The sequence below is a fragment of the Akebia trifoliata genome, unplaced genomic scaffold (genome assembly GCF_017979445.1).
Source record: "Akebia trifoliata isolate Shusen 1 unplaced genomic scaffold, ASM1797944v1 Contig01390, whole genome shotgun sequence".
NCBI lineage: Eukaryota > Viridiplantae > Streptophyta > Magnoliopsida > Ranunculales > Lardizabalaceae > Akebia > Akebia trifoliata.
The window spans coordinates 328,546-346,572 of NW_028237687.1; the positions used below are offsets into that span (position 1 = coordinate 328,546).

Genomic DNA, 18,027 nt, shown 5'->3' on the forward strand with positions numbered 1-18,027 from the left:
TGAATGATTTTTGGTATCACCGATGGGTTTCAAAAGATTTAATTGGTTGATTAATGATTAATGATTTGATCGGCCTTAGTTCGATATTGATGAATATACACGAAATTATTTATGAATAAGTTTCAATCAAGTTATTTCGATTAAAATCTTAATTTTCCAATTTTTAATGTTTTAATTTAAAATTTTAATTTTGCGATGAGTTGTCATTTTAATGAAAATTCGTCATTTTATGTGGTGATGAGTATCATTTCAAGTGGAGGAAATCGTTATTTTAGGTGAAAATTTTTGGTTGTCCTAATCGTGGGGATTTCTAAATTTTCTAGATGTGCATGAATATTGTCAGAAGTTCTTTTCTAGTCACGTTTCCAAGGAATCGAGATTCTTAGGTAAAAGTCGCATATCAATGGGCATTTTGATCATTTTTACAATTCTTTGTAAACTTCTCCATTTTCATCGATTTTAATCTCGTTAGACTCAAAATCACATTTTGAACATAATATTGGTACTTTCGAGATATTTCAGAGATATGAGACTTGTGAGGGGTATTTTTGTTATTTTGATAATTTTTTAAATTTTAACGAGTAGTTTCTTTCAGTCCCAATGTAATTATTTCTAAGTCTCAAGGTCATATTTTTCTAACGTTGCGAGGCCTCTAGGTTATTGAAATGTGTGACAAACTTAAGCGTGCATATTTACTAAATCGAGTGTAGTGTGTAGCGATCTTAAGCGTGCATAAATTTTACGTCGAGTATGTAAAGTAAGAGGAAATGAGAGAAATTAGAAAGACCAGAAAGGGGTAAAAATAGGATATTATCTCTTATAAGCATTTGAATTTTTTTTTGCATATTTTACGCTCATTATTAGGAATCCACAATAATATAGTGACAGATTGTTGGATTAGGTAGATATAAAAATGGGGTGTCTATAGATGCCTCTCTTTGACAGAGGGTGAAAGCAAACCAAATGGCCAATCTACTTTGGTAGATGGTGCAACATTTGAATGCTAAAACCAATGACATCTCATTTTGCAGCTTGATTCAACCATTCGTCGGGACGTCCATATATCTGAGGGTAAAGCTTATCCCAGACTAAAAGGTGTCGAATCCTTGAGTTTGAGCTCTTACTAACCGATGGGGGTTTCAGATCCTCAAATTTTAAAAATTATCCCTAACTGATATAAAAGTGCATGTGTGTCCAATGGTATGATACTTCTGGAGTATTTACTATCGAATCTTCGAATATAAACTCTTTTCGATTAAAAAACGCATGTCCCTAGAGATCTTCTCTCATTGACGATAATGATTTATGAACTGCATTTACGTAATGAAAATAATTATATGATATTGAATTTAGATTTTTTTGAAATCATGGTAGGGTTGAACTATGAGATTATTGGAGTTATAGAATTATCGAACTCAAATGATGTAGGAGTTTTATTAAATCTCATTTGAATTTCTTTTCTAGAACTCAAAAAGTTGAGTCTTGTTTCTCGGACTAGGGTTTGTAGGAGCTTGTTAAATCCTACTTAAACTCACATTCCAAGGTTCAAAAAGTTGGAGTCTCATTTCTTAAACTCGAACAAACTAGAGCCATGCTTTCCGAGCTTGGGTTTGTAGGAATTTGTTAAAATCCTACTTGAATTCACATTCTAAGGTCCAAAAAGTTGGAGTCTTGTTTCTCGGACTCTAACTTACTAGAGCCATGCTTCTCAGGCTTTGGTATGTAGGAACTTGTTAAAATCTTACTTGATCTCACATTCTAAGGTTCAAAAAGTTGGAGTCTCATTTCTCAGACTCAAACTTACTGGAACCACACGTTTCAGGTTAGGGTTTGCAAAAATTTGTTAAAATCTTATTTGAACTCACATTCTAAAATTCAAAAAATTAGAGTATCGTTTCTAGACTCAAATTCACTAGAGGGCCATATTTCTCAAACTGGGATTAGTTAGAGCCTCGGTATCGTCAGGCTCATAAATTAATAGATTGGATCTTTATTAGTTTATCATGCATCTGGATTCATAACTAGCATTGGGCTCTACCAAAGTTTTAGAACTTTGAGTAAAATTTTCTTTTTTGATCATGTGATTCAGAATGAAAACTTTGGAATTACAGTAACTTTTGAAAATGCCCCTAGTTTCAAGGTTGGCTTCTAACCAGGGCTTGACTATGAAATTTATGGAATGGGTTGCACTTGAAAAGTATGGACGGGAAACTATGGACTATGATAAATGACAAAAAAAAAAAATCGACATTCTTTTAAAATTTCAAAACTCTTAAGATTATCATATGTACAATAAGGAATTAATCTTTTTCTTTTGAATTTCTTTTGAGAAATGCTTGAGGTGGACTTAAAATCTAGATAATTATTGAAATATAAGATCTTTCTCTTCAAAGTGGTTGATAGTTCTACATTTTTCTTTAGAGAATACTTGGACAAGTAAACACACTCTTAAAGATCCAACATGTGTTAAGATGGCTTCTGAGTTTCTTCGAATTCAACATTGTCTTCGTTGGTTGTGAGCTTTTAGATGAAAAATAGATGTTGTGACTTAAGTAATTTTTTACATTTCCTAGCTTCTGCGTAAGCCTCTTTTTAAATTTTTTTGCTCAATGTGATCTTTTCTTTTTCTCTTTTTGGTGTCCTAATTTTTGCCTAGATCGCATTTTTTAAGTTTTCAACCAAACAAACTTTGTTTTTCTTTTTATAGGAATGCCTTGACTTTTTCCTAGGTCGTCTTTTCAGGCTTTTAACCTAGCAGACTTTTCCCTTTCTATTGTTATACCCTAACTTTTTTCTAAGTCACCCTTTCGGATTTTTAACTTAGTGGGCTTTTCTTTCTTTTAGATGATCTTGAATATTCAACTCAACAACTTTTTGACTCTTCACACCTTAACCAAATCAATTAGCATTTAGAAGGATTTAATAGGTGGGCTTGAGTCAAGATTTAGAAAAATAAGGGGTAAGGTTCAACTTTCCAAAATGCCCCTAGTCTAGTATTCTCTTTTCCTGTTAATTCTTTTGATTCTCCTTTTTTTAATGCCCCTAGTTTTGACATTTTTTTTTCTGTCAAGTCCTTTGATTATCTTTTTTTCCTAATGCCCCTGGTTTGACATTCATTTTTTTTAACCTTTTAATAAGAGATTTCTTTTGAATGATATTTTTGTTTTGTTTTTTTGTGTGATCAGGCCTGAAGTAATTTCTTAGGTTGCCTAAGTACCTAAATGTTTTCTTTTGGGATCAAGTCAAAACGTAGTTAAAAAAAAAATACTCTATTATGGTTGGTTAGTAAAATAATTTTCTACCCCATATAAGATTCTTTAGCAACTTCATCCCCAAAGATCCTACAGATTTGATTACATACACTTTATGGATTCTCCTACTGAATTGGGTCACATAATGGGAGTCCACAAAATGTCTATAAGAGATTCTCTTTTAGGATGGTCCTATTTTACTATTGCCCATCCAAAAGCACTCTAAAAATGCCATTTATGAAAGTCTACCATGAGTTATCTCCTACTGTGAAACCCAAACTACAAGGTGAAATAAATCTATATATCTATACTTCTAGAGAAAATCGACAGGAAAATAACAATGACAAATACAAAATGCTAACACAAAGATTTATGAGATTTACCCTTTTATGGTTATGTTCTCAAAGGTGGCCCCTCTCCTGCAATATAACGAGTAAAGATTTACAAACTGGTCCATCCTTGTCTGATTTCTCTCTCTCAAATCAATTTGTTCTCATTCAACTAGAAATTATAAGTCAAAGATACATATCTGTAGTTCTACCTAATTATATAAACACAAATCATTCTCATCGTGACCACACCAACCTTGTACATTGGAATGTCAATTGCGAACTGAGTAAGAGATATCTCTGCACAAAAATAACAATATAATGAGAGAAATTACATCTCTCCCTCAAATTTTTTCGCGAAAAACCTCTCTCTCCTTGTATCATAAGATTTTGTGAAAAACACTCTCACTTACACACACACTTTCTCTCTCTCTCTCTCTCTCTTTCTCATTTTCATTTTGGATTGAGTTTGTTTATAGGTTTTGAGAGGCAGTCACCATTAATGACACCTTACGGGCATCCAATTAGTTGTTGTAAGGCTCTTTTCCTCTCCGTCTCTCTATGCAACTCTCGTACATTTCATCTACATTAACGCTCCTGAAATCCTAAATTCTCTTCAATGTCTCCTTTTTGCTTTAGATGTCGTAGAGGTTTTCATGGAGAAAATGCCGTTTTTCATCTTTTTGTTCATTTCCTAGATTTTATTTGAATTCGAATAAGGATTTGGAGAATAATCATAGTTTTTGCCAAGAGTTTCGCCATTGGAGTTGGTTTAAAAGGGGTTCTTGCTGAATTTTCGATCTTTGTTAAATTGTGAAGTAGAAGATTCTCTCCACTTCTGCAAGGTGAATTGTTTGAGATATATCTCAATTTGATTTTTTTCCAAGGAGTGTGGTTTTGATTTCGATTTTGTCTCATTTTAGAAAGGTGGGAATGATTTTGAATTGAGATGTGATCTCTTCCTTTGTTCCTTTGTTGGTACATTTGTTTCTGTAGATGAATGTATTGCTTCTTTGGGAAGAGATCAGAGCCATGTTCTCTGTTCTAGTTGAATTGCTTCTTGTTTGTTTGAATCCTAAAAAAATTATTTCTTTTTGTGGGAAAAGCAGGTATTGAGAAAGCATTTTTCCAATTTCCATTGTTTGGTTGCTAATATGATTAGTTTATCTTCTTCTGGTTTGGGACTGCAAAGAATTTCTTTATGAATGTTTGTCTTGCAATTCGAATGGTTAGTTTATACTAATGAAGATATCATATGTGTCCACTGAAAGGGTGAGAAATATGAGGTTTTGATAGTCATTTTCGATAAAATTTGTTGATTTTGTGTTTTTTTTTTAGTTTAGATCTTATGGAGTACTATTCTTGCTTTTTCATCTTTAGTCTGTAACTATAGTTTAAATGGGCTAAATCTGTGATTTTGATGGTTAAGTTCATTGAGATTTATGATTATGAGTATATCTCATATGAGATCTAGTTTTACATTCTAAAATTTCTTGCTTTTACTAGTTTGGGTTTTGCAGGTTTGGTTGACTATTGTTTTGATAATTTTTTTATTCCTCATATTAGATTTAGATCTACATTCTAAATGGCCTTGTATTTTGGCTTAGTTTAGTTGACTATTGTAAAACCCCGAATTTCTGATTCGTATCTTGAGAAAAAAATAAATACTAAAATTTTGAGAAAATCTTGAAAGTGGGACTTAGGGGTAAAACTTTAGGATGTTTCTGATAATTTTTAATGGAATCTGACCTCACCATTGGATTCAAAATGAACGAAAAACATACTTTATCCTGTAAGTACGTTCAAATGTGAGTCCGAATATAAAAGTTGCAAAATCCTCGATTACCGGGTCGGACAAGACTAAAATAGTGACTTTTTGCTAGAGTAAGAATTATTAAGATTTGATTTACCATTGGATTCGTAACGAAAAATTATTAAACATGGACTATTTATTTGTCATTTTTTGATATCAGAAAGTTGAATTATCGTTAAAAACGAAAACGACATCAAGTTTAGGGGTCACCTCAGGCCAAAAATGTAAATTTTTGTTAGAGATAGAATTTATAGAAATTGACTACACAATTAGATCCAGAACGAAAAATTAGGCAAAATAGAGTATTCATTTGTCAGTTTTGGAGTTCGGATGATCAACTTATCATTGATCAAAATAATTGACAAAATACCGAATTCGTCCCAAATTTTATATAAATAAATTTTAATTTTTTTTTAAACTTGTCTTCTCCAGCCCGTCCAACAGTCAACGAAAATAAAAAAATAAAAAATTCATTTTTCTTCGAATTTCAATCGTAGATCTACGACAAACGGTCAACTTTCGACGATTGTCGCAGAAGAGAAAAAATCCGTAGCTGCGTTCTCTACAAAACCCACCCACCCTCTTTCCATTTTACTTTCTTTTTCATTCAATATCTTTAAAAATCAGTCGTATTTATATACGGGAATTTCGAAACTTTGACCTCGGATTTCGTCCGTTTCGGGGTCAAATCGTCTTCCGACGTAGAAGGGAGAAACGTCCGCAGTCTCATTCTCTATATAACCTAACCAAATTCCTTCCGTTTTCTCGTCTTTTTCAACCCGTATCGTCAAAAATCAGCCATACGTATATACGTGGATTTCGAAAACTTCGACCTTGAATTTCATCGATTTCGGGGTCAAACCGTCCTCCGTCGCAGAAGGGAGAAAGGACGACGGCGTTGAGATCTTCAAAACCACTAGGCCAGATTCAAAAATCAGCCACTTCGAAGTTCGGTCCATCTCGATTCCCGTGCCGATCACCTCGATTTCCGCGCACACGCTTCGATTCTTTCATCTAGAGATAGTAAGGAACTTTCAATTTCTATTAGTAATTGTAGATTGTGAAAATTACATTTATGATTTTATCGGAAAAATTTGGATGTATTTCTAAAATATAGAATTATTTTGTTATTTAAAAATTCACGCCAGAAATTGCATGTTTGATATGTTTAATTATATTTTTAACAAATTATACGTGGGTAGAGCATTTAAACGGGTTATTTCCATAAATTGGATTTTGTGCACTGCTCGGACCCTGTTTTGATATGAAATATATATTTTTTTCAATATGATTGATAGAAATAAATTCTATAGTTGAAAAATGTGATTTAATATTCAATGAACTCATATTGAGTTAATGAATATCAGAAAATTGATATTTTATGAAGAGATTGAAAATTGTAAAAATCGAAAAAAGGGAAAAAGGGTATGAAATGGTAATATGTCAGAGTCACACCCGAGGGGTGATGTCTGTATTTTACGTTGTTGTGTTGTGTGCAAGTTGGTGAACAGATATCCAAGGATAATATTGTTGGTTGCATGTTTATTTAAATTTCTGTTAGCGCGAGGCGCTGTTTACGTTTCCGTTTTGTTATTTATTTTAGGCCGGGTGGCCACACTTGCATGGTAGGAAACTGGATATTTATTCTCAACCTTGTATTGTTAATTTCTCTTTTGTTTTCAAATAAAAATAATATATATACGTAACTATTTTGTGAGCTGTTAAAGAGTTTGTGAATGCCTGAAGGGATAGTACGTCATATCATTCGGAGTGGTGTACTATCCTGAGATGTACGGTAGGGACCACCAAGCTCATACGTGGTATGGGACGCGTATGAGAATGGAGTCACAACTGGAATCCGGGATATTCCTCTCTATTTTTACCAGTGAACTTGTAATGTAAAGGTGGTCGTATACGAATGGTTTGTATATTTGGGAATCACATGCACGCCTGATAGGCATAGACGAAGATGATTAGTCAGTGATCACTAACAATCTATAGTAGTCGAACGTTCTGACACATCGAAAAGAGACCCATTGCTTACGGTCACGTCAAACGGCCAGCCTAAGTCGGATAAATGGTCAACCAAACGTGGTAAGTGCAGCGACCGGCCACAAAATCAGGAACTAAAAGTCAGAGAAGAATTGTAACATCATGTCCCGATTGGGAGTGATCCAGTCGTGAATCCCAATTCTCTAATTCCAATACTCCACCATTGTGTATTATGTATCTGTTGCTTATTTTGATATATAAAATAAAATGCACGTTTAATGTTTCATTTGATCAATTAGATTTGTATAAAAAGAGAATGCTATAGTGATTAATGCTGATTGATGTAATGTGAGTTTTAAAACGTTTAGTTGCTCATCCCTGGCTATATATGTACCAGTTAATCGTAATTTATTCTGTAAAACTTTGATTATTTTAAAATGATTCAGTATGCTTATTCGTTCATGTTAGGAGGGGTTATTGGCAGAAATTGTTTGTTTCCCTACTGAGTAACCATTGTTACTCACCCTTTCCTTCTCCATTTTTTTAGTTTGAGATCCGAAGCTTGACGAGACAGGTATAGAGCACGAGTGAGAATCATCTGGTGGGTCAGATAGACAGCCAGAGTTCGTCACTTGGTGAGTATTGGGGTTATTATCCCTACTGGTATCGAATTGTCCAAAAGTATTATAGATTTTGTTTTGAGCGTTAGGACTTTTGTTAGAGTGAGAAATAATTGTATAATCCTGTATTCTGGTTATTCTTCCGCACTCTGATCTTTCGTACGTTAGTAGACGTATATATGCTTCCGCTAGTATTCTATTTTATGTATATATATGCAGGATTGTATGTAGTTTATGAAATTACGGGCTTTGTACCGTGTCTAAACCTAGAGGGGGGGTGAATAGGTTAATTAAAATTTAAGTCTACAAAACACCCCATGAAGTTTCAACTTTCTTGATTATACTAAAATGTATACAACTTAGAGATGTACAAGAATAATATCTTATGAGCTAAAGCCTACATCATACATCATACATCACAAGATAAATATTTTATCAAGCATTTGATGAGCAAGTAGTTGCATTCATATAAATTAACGCTTAGAGCATAATCGTAAAGGAAACACACGATTTATAGTGGTTCGGCAACTTGCCTACATCCACTACCAAGTACCCTACTCTTGGGTCTTGGGTTCCACTATCAAAATGGAGGTTTATGGTTCACCCCGAAACCTTACACAGAATTTTTTAAGTCTAGGACAAATTCTAAACCTTAAGATCGAGAAAATGACTTTCTCTCGAAATGGGATTTTTCTATCGGTAGAATCCCCAAACCGATTTGTTCAAATGAGGTACCACCTCATCCAAACACTAAGTTTTGTTCTTTGGAAAACTTAGAACCTTGGTCTCTTGAGTAGAGTCCTCAACTCTTCTCAAGAGCTTGGTTTTAGGATGAAACCAAGAAACTCCTTTTTGGTTGTAGAAAAATAGAAATCTAACAACAACAAATCATACTCACAAGGACTCGACTCAATGGATCGATCTACCACGATGTAGCGTTGAGTTCTTTCATGTCCTTGAGAGTGATATCTTCATCTTGTTGTACTCCTTGCTTCAAAGAGATGCTTCAAGCTTCCTTTTGGGTTCACCAATGTGTGCACAAGCAAGGGTGTGGTTAGATGAAGAGGTTCACCATTGAATAAACTTAGATTAAGATTGTTCAACTAAGTATGTAGCCTATTCAAGCTTAGAGAGAGCAAGGGGATGTAGATATGAAGTGTGAGCTTTCTCTAGGGCTAGAACCATAAGAGAAATGAGCCAAAAATGCCTTTTTAAAGTCATTTTCGAAGTTCCAACGGCTCTTTCGGTGGAACCGTGCTCCAACAGTGTTCTACCGTGCTCAAATGGTAGTTGCTGTCGGTGCTACCGTGCCTAATGAACAGTGCTACCGTGAAAATTACAGAAATGCCATTGGAGGAGTATCTTGGCCATAACTTCCAAACGGTAAGTCCGTTTTGCATGCCGTTCGGGGAGGAGATAGATCTTACTATATAGAACATCCCCAAACTGAAACAAAGGGTTAGATCTAAGAATAATGAGTGAAATGACCAAAATACCCTTTTTACCTTTTTGGATCAAATTGGGCTTTCGGGAAGGCCGGTGCAGAAACGGTTCGAAGGTGTACTAGATATTATCTATATAATACTACCTTAAAAACACCAAGGTCAGAAAATGAGATTAGGATGATTAAATCGTTAATGTCCCCTCTGTAGCCATTTTCGATTCTCGAAAAAGCCTTTTTACCTTTTTGGGTCAAATCGAGCTATCGGGAAGGTTGGTGCTGAAACGGTTCAAAGGTGTGCTAGGTATTACCTATATAATGACAAATATAAAGCACCAAGGATAGAAAATGGGTTTAGGGTGGTCAAAACTTTAATGTCCCCTCTATGGCCATTTGGTTCCTGAAAAGTCCGATGATAGAATAGGTCGAAGAACGAGTTTCCCTAATAATTATGGGTCGACCTATCATTCATATAAATGTTGGAAAATGGTTTTGGGTGGTCTCATTACCTTTTGGGCTTCTTGTACATACAATGGAGGTTTTTGTCGAGCCACGTGCCATTGAGAAGCTTTACCGGAGTCTTCATTAGTCTTCAATGGTAGATCGATCCGACACTCAACATATGTCTTGTAATTGACAAAATATGGAATTAACAATCTCCCCCTTTGTCAATTACGAGACAAAACCTTAAAGTAGACCAAAAAGACTGGAAAACATTCCCAAACTGACCAACATGACTTACACCCGATTAGAATCTTACAAAAGTGTTTAAAAATAAAAAACTAAGATTCTAATTGCTTCGCTCCCCCTTTGGTACTGCTCCCCCTGAATGTTTTACCTGTAAAAGTCAATTGAGACAGTACACACGGGTGAAAATAATATTCTCCCCCTTTTTGTCAGTATTTGACAAAGGGCGTAATCAACCCAATGCCGATACAAAATATATACCAATAAGCACAGGGGAAAAAAAATATACATGCACGCAATTAATATGACTATCAGAGCTAGATGCATGGCGGAAGCACATATAAACATGCCAAAGATAGTATGACTATGAAGCATGGGCATGACATGATAAATGACACCAAAAAAATATATAACTGGATAGAGCCGTGTCAAAAACATGCATATGTGCGTGCACGAAATAAAAGAAATGCAAATAATCGATCCATTTCGCACGAAACATAACCAAAAGATGTTACTATTAAAGTTATATTGAACTGTCTGAATTACAAAATGTGAGTCAATGGTACATGAACAGGACTCAACCAGACAGACAAGCCTTCTACGACTCAAAACACACTAAGCCTAGACTCTAACATCTTCGGAGGGACCTAGACGTCACCTGAGACATCAGAAGAAGCAGGGCTCTCATTGGGAGAAGGGGCCATGGGGCCACAAGACTGAATGAGACAACGAAGGTAGTGCTGGATCTTCTTCATGCGGGATTCAACATTACGTTCCAGCCGCTCTTGGTTCAGGAGTATACGGTGCTGTTGCTCACCAAGTGCCTGTTGCTGACGCTCAATACTAGACAAGCGAGCCTCGATATCAAATTCTTGTCCAAGGCTGTCTAGGGGAGGTTCTGAAGTATCATGGCGAGGTTGGGGCTCCTCTTCGGAGGGAGGGGAAGATGGCGGCGGAGGTGTCTCAGTAGGGGATCGGAGCAACCGGGCCAGGTTAGCATCGCCAAAAGTCTTAGCCGGAATCATACGGGGGAGACCGACAAGAAGTTGACATTCAAGGGCGAGCTGAGAAATGAGGTGACCAAAACCTAGACCCCGTTTGGAGTGGGGCTGAAGTGGGGCTGAAAATGGAGAGAGAGAGATGATACCTAGAGAGAGTAGCTAAGGAGGAGGAGTGGAGAGGAAGTTGAGCAAGAAAAAATGAAGAAAAAACAGCAAAAGAAGCACTTTATAGAGTGCTGTTGGTGCCACCGTCACTGTAGCACGGTGCCGCCGTAAGCCGCCGTGCATGGGCACGGTGCTGCCGAGGTGAAAAAAAAATGCTCAAAATTTTTTTTGTAATTTTTTTTGAATTCCCCAAGGTCTTTACTTAAAGAAAAAGGTACTATACGTCCCGCAACTCTCGTTCGTTAAGGCTAGAGAATTTTTACAAAAGTGTGTCGCGACGAGATTCGGTCAAAAATTTGAAAGATAAAGAATTTGCAAGCGAATTTTCAATGAAAATGACAAAGGTGCAAGAACCAACTTATGATGGGTCTAGGAAGCCAAATCTACCAATTTTCATAATATTGTGAAGGTTCAAGCGACGGTGCCTTTGTCTGACCGACACTACCAAAAAGCATGTGGCGACAAGGAGAGGTCAAAAACCTCGGATGTAACTAGGAGGCCTCAAAAATGAGTCATAGGACTCAAAAGTGCCCATAGTGGGCGAAAATCCAGAAATTGGAATTTTCGGGAGTGCTATCAAGCACTCTGCCAAAATCTCGAATCGGGGGCTCACAGGGAGCACACCCCAATGGAATTTCGAAGGTGTTCAAACCGCATCGAATCCAAAGGTTTTGTGAGAATATCAGCAAGTTGACGCTCGGTTGGAACATATTCGAGAGATATAACGTGATCTTCAACAAGTTCACGTATGAAGTGATGGCGAATGTCGATATGTTTAGTCCGAGAGTGTTGGACAGGGTTCCGAGAAATATTGATGGCACTAGTGTTGTCGCAAAACAAGCTCATCATATCTTGAGGTAACCCATAGTCCGAAAGCATTTGCTTCATCCACAGAAGTTGTGCACAACAACTTCCGGCTGCAATGTATTCAGCCTCAGCGGTGGATAGAGAAATGGAATTCTGTTTCTTGCTTTGCCAAGCAACGAGACAGTTACCAACATAAAAACAACCACCACTAGTGGATTTTCGATCATCAACATTTCCGGCCCAATCGGCGTCAGAGTACCCAGCTATAATAGAGGATGAATCAAAAGGGTACCAGAGACCATACTCGGAGGTGCCAGCTATATAGCGAATGATTCGTTTGACAGCCGTGAGATGTGATTCCTTAGGATCAGCTTGATAATGGGCACAGGCTCCAACAGAATAGGAAATGTCTGGTCGACTGGATGTTAAGTAGAGGAGACTGCCAATCATACTCCTGTAGAGGTGCTGATCCACACTTTTACCAAATAGATCTTTAGAAAGTTTAAGTGTGGTGCTCATAGGAGTGTGGTGAATTCGTCCAGACTGAAGACCAAAGCGATCTACCAATTCTCGTGCATACTTAGTCTGGGAGACAAACATACCATCCTTGAGTTGTTTAACCTACAACCCCAAGAAGAAATTGAGCTCACCCACCATACTCATTTCAAATTCAGATTGCATCAAGTGGGCAAACTTGTGAGCCATCTCTTCATTTGTAGATCCGAACACGATGTCGTCCACATAGATCTGGGCAATAAGGGTGTGAACCTTGAACAAATAGTGTTTGATCAACACTACCCCTAGTATAGTTATGATTGATCAAGAATTGAGTCAACCGTTCATACCAAGCTCGAGGGGCTTGTTTAAGGCCGTAGAGTGCCTTCTTTAGTTTGAAAACTTTGTGAGGATGCTTAGGGTCAATAAAACCCTTGGGTTGTTCAACATATACTTTCTCATCTAAAATGCCGTTCAAAAACGCACTCTTGACATCCATCTAAAATAGTTTAAATTTCATGGAGCATGCTATGGACATCAAAATCCGAATCGACTCTAGTTTAGCAACAGGGGAAAATGTTTCATCAAAATCAACACCCTCAATCTGATAATATCCCTGATCTACTAGACGAACTTTGTTTCGGACAATATTGCCAAGTTCATCAGATTTATTCTTGTATATCCATTTGGTTCCAATAACATTTTGTCAGTTGGCCTTGGTACTAAGTACCACACCTGATTTCGAGTAAACTGAAGAAGTTCTTCCTGCATGGCATGAAGCCAATATTCATCAGTGAGGGCTTCATCAACATTTTTTGGCTCTATCTTGGATGTGAAGCAGAGATGACTGTTCAACATCTCAAGTTGTCTCCGGGTCTTAACACCTATTTTAAGATCTCCAAGGATTTGACTGGCGGGATGATCCTTGATTACAGGTAATGTTTCCGGAACCTGAGATGTTGGGGGAGGTGTGGATGGAGTTGGGAATATACCCTCATCTTCAACCTCTGGATCAGAAGGACCATTGTCTTTGATGGGTTGATCATCGATTACCACATTTATGGATTCTTGGATGGATGAGGTCCTCTGATTAAAGACTCGAAAAGCACGACTATTTGAAGAATATCCCAGAAATATTGCTTGGTCGCTCTTTGAATCAAACTTTCCCAAGTGTTCGCGGTCTTTTAAGATATAACATTTACTACCAAAGACTCTGAAGTGTTTGACACTAGGAGTTTTGCCGTTCCACAGTTCATAAGCTGTTTTATTTAAGCCTGCTCGAAGATACACTCGATTAATAATATGACAGGCAGTACTTACAGCTTCAGCCCACAGACTTTTGGGAAGATTTTTACTATGCAACATGACTGTGGCCATTTCCTGAAGAACGCGATTTTTCCTCTCAGCAACTCCATTTTGCTGAGGAGTCTTAGGAGCTGAGAATTCATGTCGGATTCCATTTTCATCACAGAATTGTGTAAACCGACTATCCTCAAACTCTCCACCATGATCACTTCTAATTCTACCTACGACAGATTCTTTTTCTGTTTGGATACGCTTAATAATCTTTTTGAATTCATCAAAAGTATCAGATTTTTCTCTTAAGAAAGCAACCCAAGTGAATCTCGAGTAATCATCAACAATCACCAAGAAATGTCTCTTACCACCTAGACTTCGTACTTTAGTGGGGCCCACAAGGTCCATGTGTAAAAGAGTTAGGGGTTTTGAGGTTGCAAGAGTTGTTGTCTTTTTGTGAGTACTTCGAATTTGTTTACCAATTTGACACTCCCCACAGACATCTCTTGCTTGTTTACCCAACTTGGGTAATCCTCTAACTAAACCTTTTGAGGCAAGTTGAAACAAGTTCTTGTAGTGAACATGACCGAGTCGTTGATGCCATAACTGGACTTCATCAACTTGAGCCATGTTGCTCACACAGGAGACAATGTTTTCTCTTGTGTTTTCGATAACATAACAGTTATCAGAAGTGCGAAGGCCTCTCATAATAATTTTACCGTTAGGGGTAGAGATCTCGCAGACTTCACGATTGAAACTCACCCGGTGGTCTTTGTCACATATTTGGGATATGCTAAGAAGATTATGTTTCAAACCATCAACGCACAACACATTTTCCACCGTGGGCAATCCAGGACCACTGACAGTTCCTCGCCCAATAATCCTAGCTGAGCTACCATCACCAAAGGTGACTGACCCTCCGTCAAAATCAACCAAGTGGCTAAATTGACTTCGGTCACCCGTCATGTGTCGGGAACAACCGCTATCAAGGTACCATCGCGAAAGATTTCCAGCCTTGAGGGCTGTGTGAATTACTAGGCACTTGTTATCCCCATTTTTGATTTTCCATTGTAAAGTCATCTTGGGGGGTTGAGGATTATATTTAGGAGGGGAAGGAATTTTTCTTTTCGACTCAGTTTTCTCCTGAATAGGTGAGTTTTTCTTAGGGGACCTACTCTTCTTGGGTGATCTCGAAGGTGAATTTTTCTTTGGATACCTTCTTCCACCTTGATTGCCTCTACTTGATTCAGCAAGTTCTTTAGCTTTTAGGTTCAGGCGAGCAATCTGTTTGAAGAGTTCCCCAATATTGTTATTTTGTTTGGGAGGAGATGAATTCTTTACTCCCTTCCACTTTGGAAACTCTTCTTTCTTAGCATTTTCAATTTTGTTTTGCAGAGGAGACTTTCCTTTATCATGCTTCTTCTTTTCAACCGTTAATGATTTGCCAATAGGGGTCTGTGAGGTTGTTTGGTAGATGGTCTTGAACTCGATGCATTCAAATTTCATGTGACCCATTCCACCACAGAAGTTGCATGTGATAACTTTCTTGGAGTTTTTCTTAGTGTTTGATGACTCTCCATGAACAAACACAGTGGGAGATGGAGGTGATGTAGAAGTATACCTATCATAGCCCAGGCCTCCTTTATCCCCATAGGATTTTTGAACTCCTAGAAGTTTTTGTAACTCCAAGCTTCCATGAGTGTAGTTATGCTCAAGTCTAGTGTTTTGATTTTGCAGTTCATTGATGTCAAACTTAAGAACTTTGTTGTCATCACGAAGATTTGCTAATTCTAAGTTTTGACGAGCTATTGTGGAGTTGGCCATGGAAATAAGATTCTTGAAATGTTGAAGATTTTTGAGCATCTCATCCTTCTCATTCGAGGTTGTCTCAGACACAAAGAGCATACTAGACTGTCTTTCCAAGGCTGTTGCGAGTTGAATCTTAATGTCTTCTAATTGAAGCCCTAGGGAGCATTTTTCCTCATAGACTTGATCATATTTAATCTGCCACTGTTCTTTTTGGAGTTTTTCTTGACCGTGTTTCTTAGTCAGTTTTACATGACTGATGAACAGTTGATCAAATGCTGATTGAAGTTCGAGTTCATCATCATCATCATCATCATCTTCTCTTTCCTCATCAGAGGAAGAGGCATCTTGAGGGTGATTCTGATTTCTAGAATCCAGTCCCTCTTCAATTTCATCCTCATCTGGGATGGAGACTGTGGTGGAGGCCATAAGAATTCGAAGAGTTTTATAGTCTTCAGAATCCGATGATTTTTGTTCCTCATTTTCTAAATCATCTGAGTCGTCATCCCACGTGGCTTTTGCAGCCATGGTTTTTCCCTTAGATTTAGGTCTTTGTGTACCTTTAGATTTTGGTTTGGAGGGACAAACAGTGGAATAATGCCCTTTTCCACCACAGTTGAAGCACTCGGTATCTTCCTTGGATTTAGACGAAAATTTTCCTATTGTTGGTCGTTTATCCACCGGATGACTCTTTCTACTAGTGCTATGGGATCCTTTCCTCTTGAAAAATTTATTAAATTTTGAGGCAAGCAAGGCCAAGTCCTCTTCTTCAAGGTCACTTTCGTCATCTTCCTCATACACGATTTTACTATTGTCTTGGGAGGAGGATTCGATAGAATGACGAGAAGACCGTTTAGATGGATCCTTGGATGAAGAGGTCTTAAGGACCGATGTCTTCCCTTTAGAGGGAGGACCTTCGAGATGGAGTTCAAAGGTTGTGAGTGAACCCATGAGTTCCTCAACAGTCATGGTTTCCACATCTCGATATTCCTCAATTGAGGTAACTTTAGAGGCGAACCTCTTGGGTAGGGATCTAAGAATTTTGGCACATATCCTACCTTGTGGGACAGACTCTCCCACATAAAACATGGAATTGCATATGTCACTTAGCCGTGCATAGAATTCCTGGACAGTCTCACTTTCCTCCATCTTAATGTTTTCAAATTTAGTTCGGAGGAGTTGGAGTTTGGACTTCTTAACTATACTAGTTCCTTCGTGTGCGGCCTCTAAGATTTTCCAAGCTTGTTTGGCCGACAAACACGTGCATATCCTTTGATACTCATCATCGGAAATAGCACTAGTTATAGCATTAAGTGCTTTAAAGTTATTACTACTGTCAATTTTGTCTTGTTCAGACCAATTCTTTGATGGTCTTGGAACAGTAGTGGAGATACCATTAATTTCTATGGTGTCCACAGGAGGTTCCCAACCTTCCTCAATCATGTTCCATACGTCCCTACTTAGGGAGTTGATATATATCATCATTTTATTTTTCCAGAAAGCGTATTTAACACCATCAAACATGGGAGGTCGAGAGGAGTTCCATTTCTCGGACTTAGACATGATTCAAAGCCAATAGGATCAGCTCAAGGTTGTTAGACCCTTCAAGAGCAACCGGCTCTGATACCAATTGAAATTACGGGCTTTGTACCGTGTCTAAACCTAGAGGGGGGTGAATAGGTTAATTAAAATTTAAGTCTACAAAACACCCCACGAAGTTTCAACTTTCTCGATTATACTAAAATGTATACAACTTAGAGATGTACAAGAATAATATCTTATGAGCTAAAGCCTACATCATACATCATACATCACAAGATAAGTATTTTATCAAGCATTTGATGAGCAAGTAGTTGCATTCATATAAATTAACGCTTAGAGCATAATCGTAAAGGAAACACACGATTTATAGTGGTTCGGCAACTTGCCTACATCCACTACCAAGTACCCTACTCTTGGGTCTTGGGTTCCACTATCAAAATGGAGGTTTATGGTTCACCCCGAAACCTTACACAGAATTTTTTAAGCCTAGGACAAATTCTAAACCTTAAGATCGAGAAAATGACTTTCTCTCGAAATGGGATTTTTCTATCGGTAGAATCCCCAAACCGATTTGTTCAAATGAGGTACCACCTCATCCAAACACTAAGTTTTGTTCTTTGGAAAACTTAGAACCTTGTTCTCTTGAGTAGAGTCCTCAACTCTTCTCAAGAGCTTGGTTTTAGGATGAAACCAAGAAACTCCTTTTTGGTTGTAGAAAAATAGAAATCTAACAACAACAAATCATACTCACAAGGACTCGACTCAATGGATCGATCTACCAC

At 37.5% G+C, this 18,027-nt stretch overlaps 1 protein-coding gene across 1 annotated transcript; it reads right to left on the reverse strand.

Annotated features, from left to right (window-relative positions):
* Positions 1–10,780: 10,780 nt before the first annotated feature.
* On the reverse strand, positions 10,781–17,146 carry LOC147380483 (uncharacterized). Its single transcript, XM_086431645.1, has 3 exons — positions 13,337–17,146; positions 11,924–12,727; positions 10,781–11,197 (listed from the first exon to the last, which is right to left on the reverse strand). Exons 1-3 carry the CDS (start codon positions 17,144–17,146, stop codon positions 10,781–10,783), a joined length of 5,031 nt encoding a protein of 1,676 aa, XP_086287771.1.
* Positions 17,147–18,027: the final 881 nt, after the last annotated feature.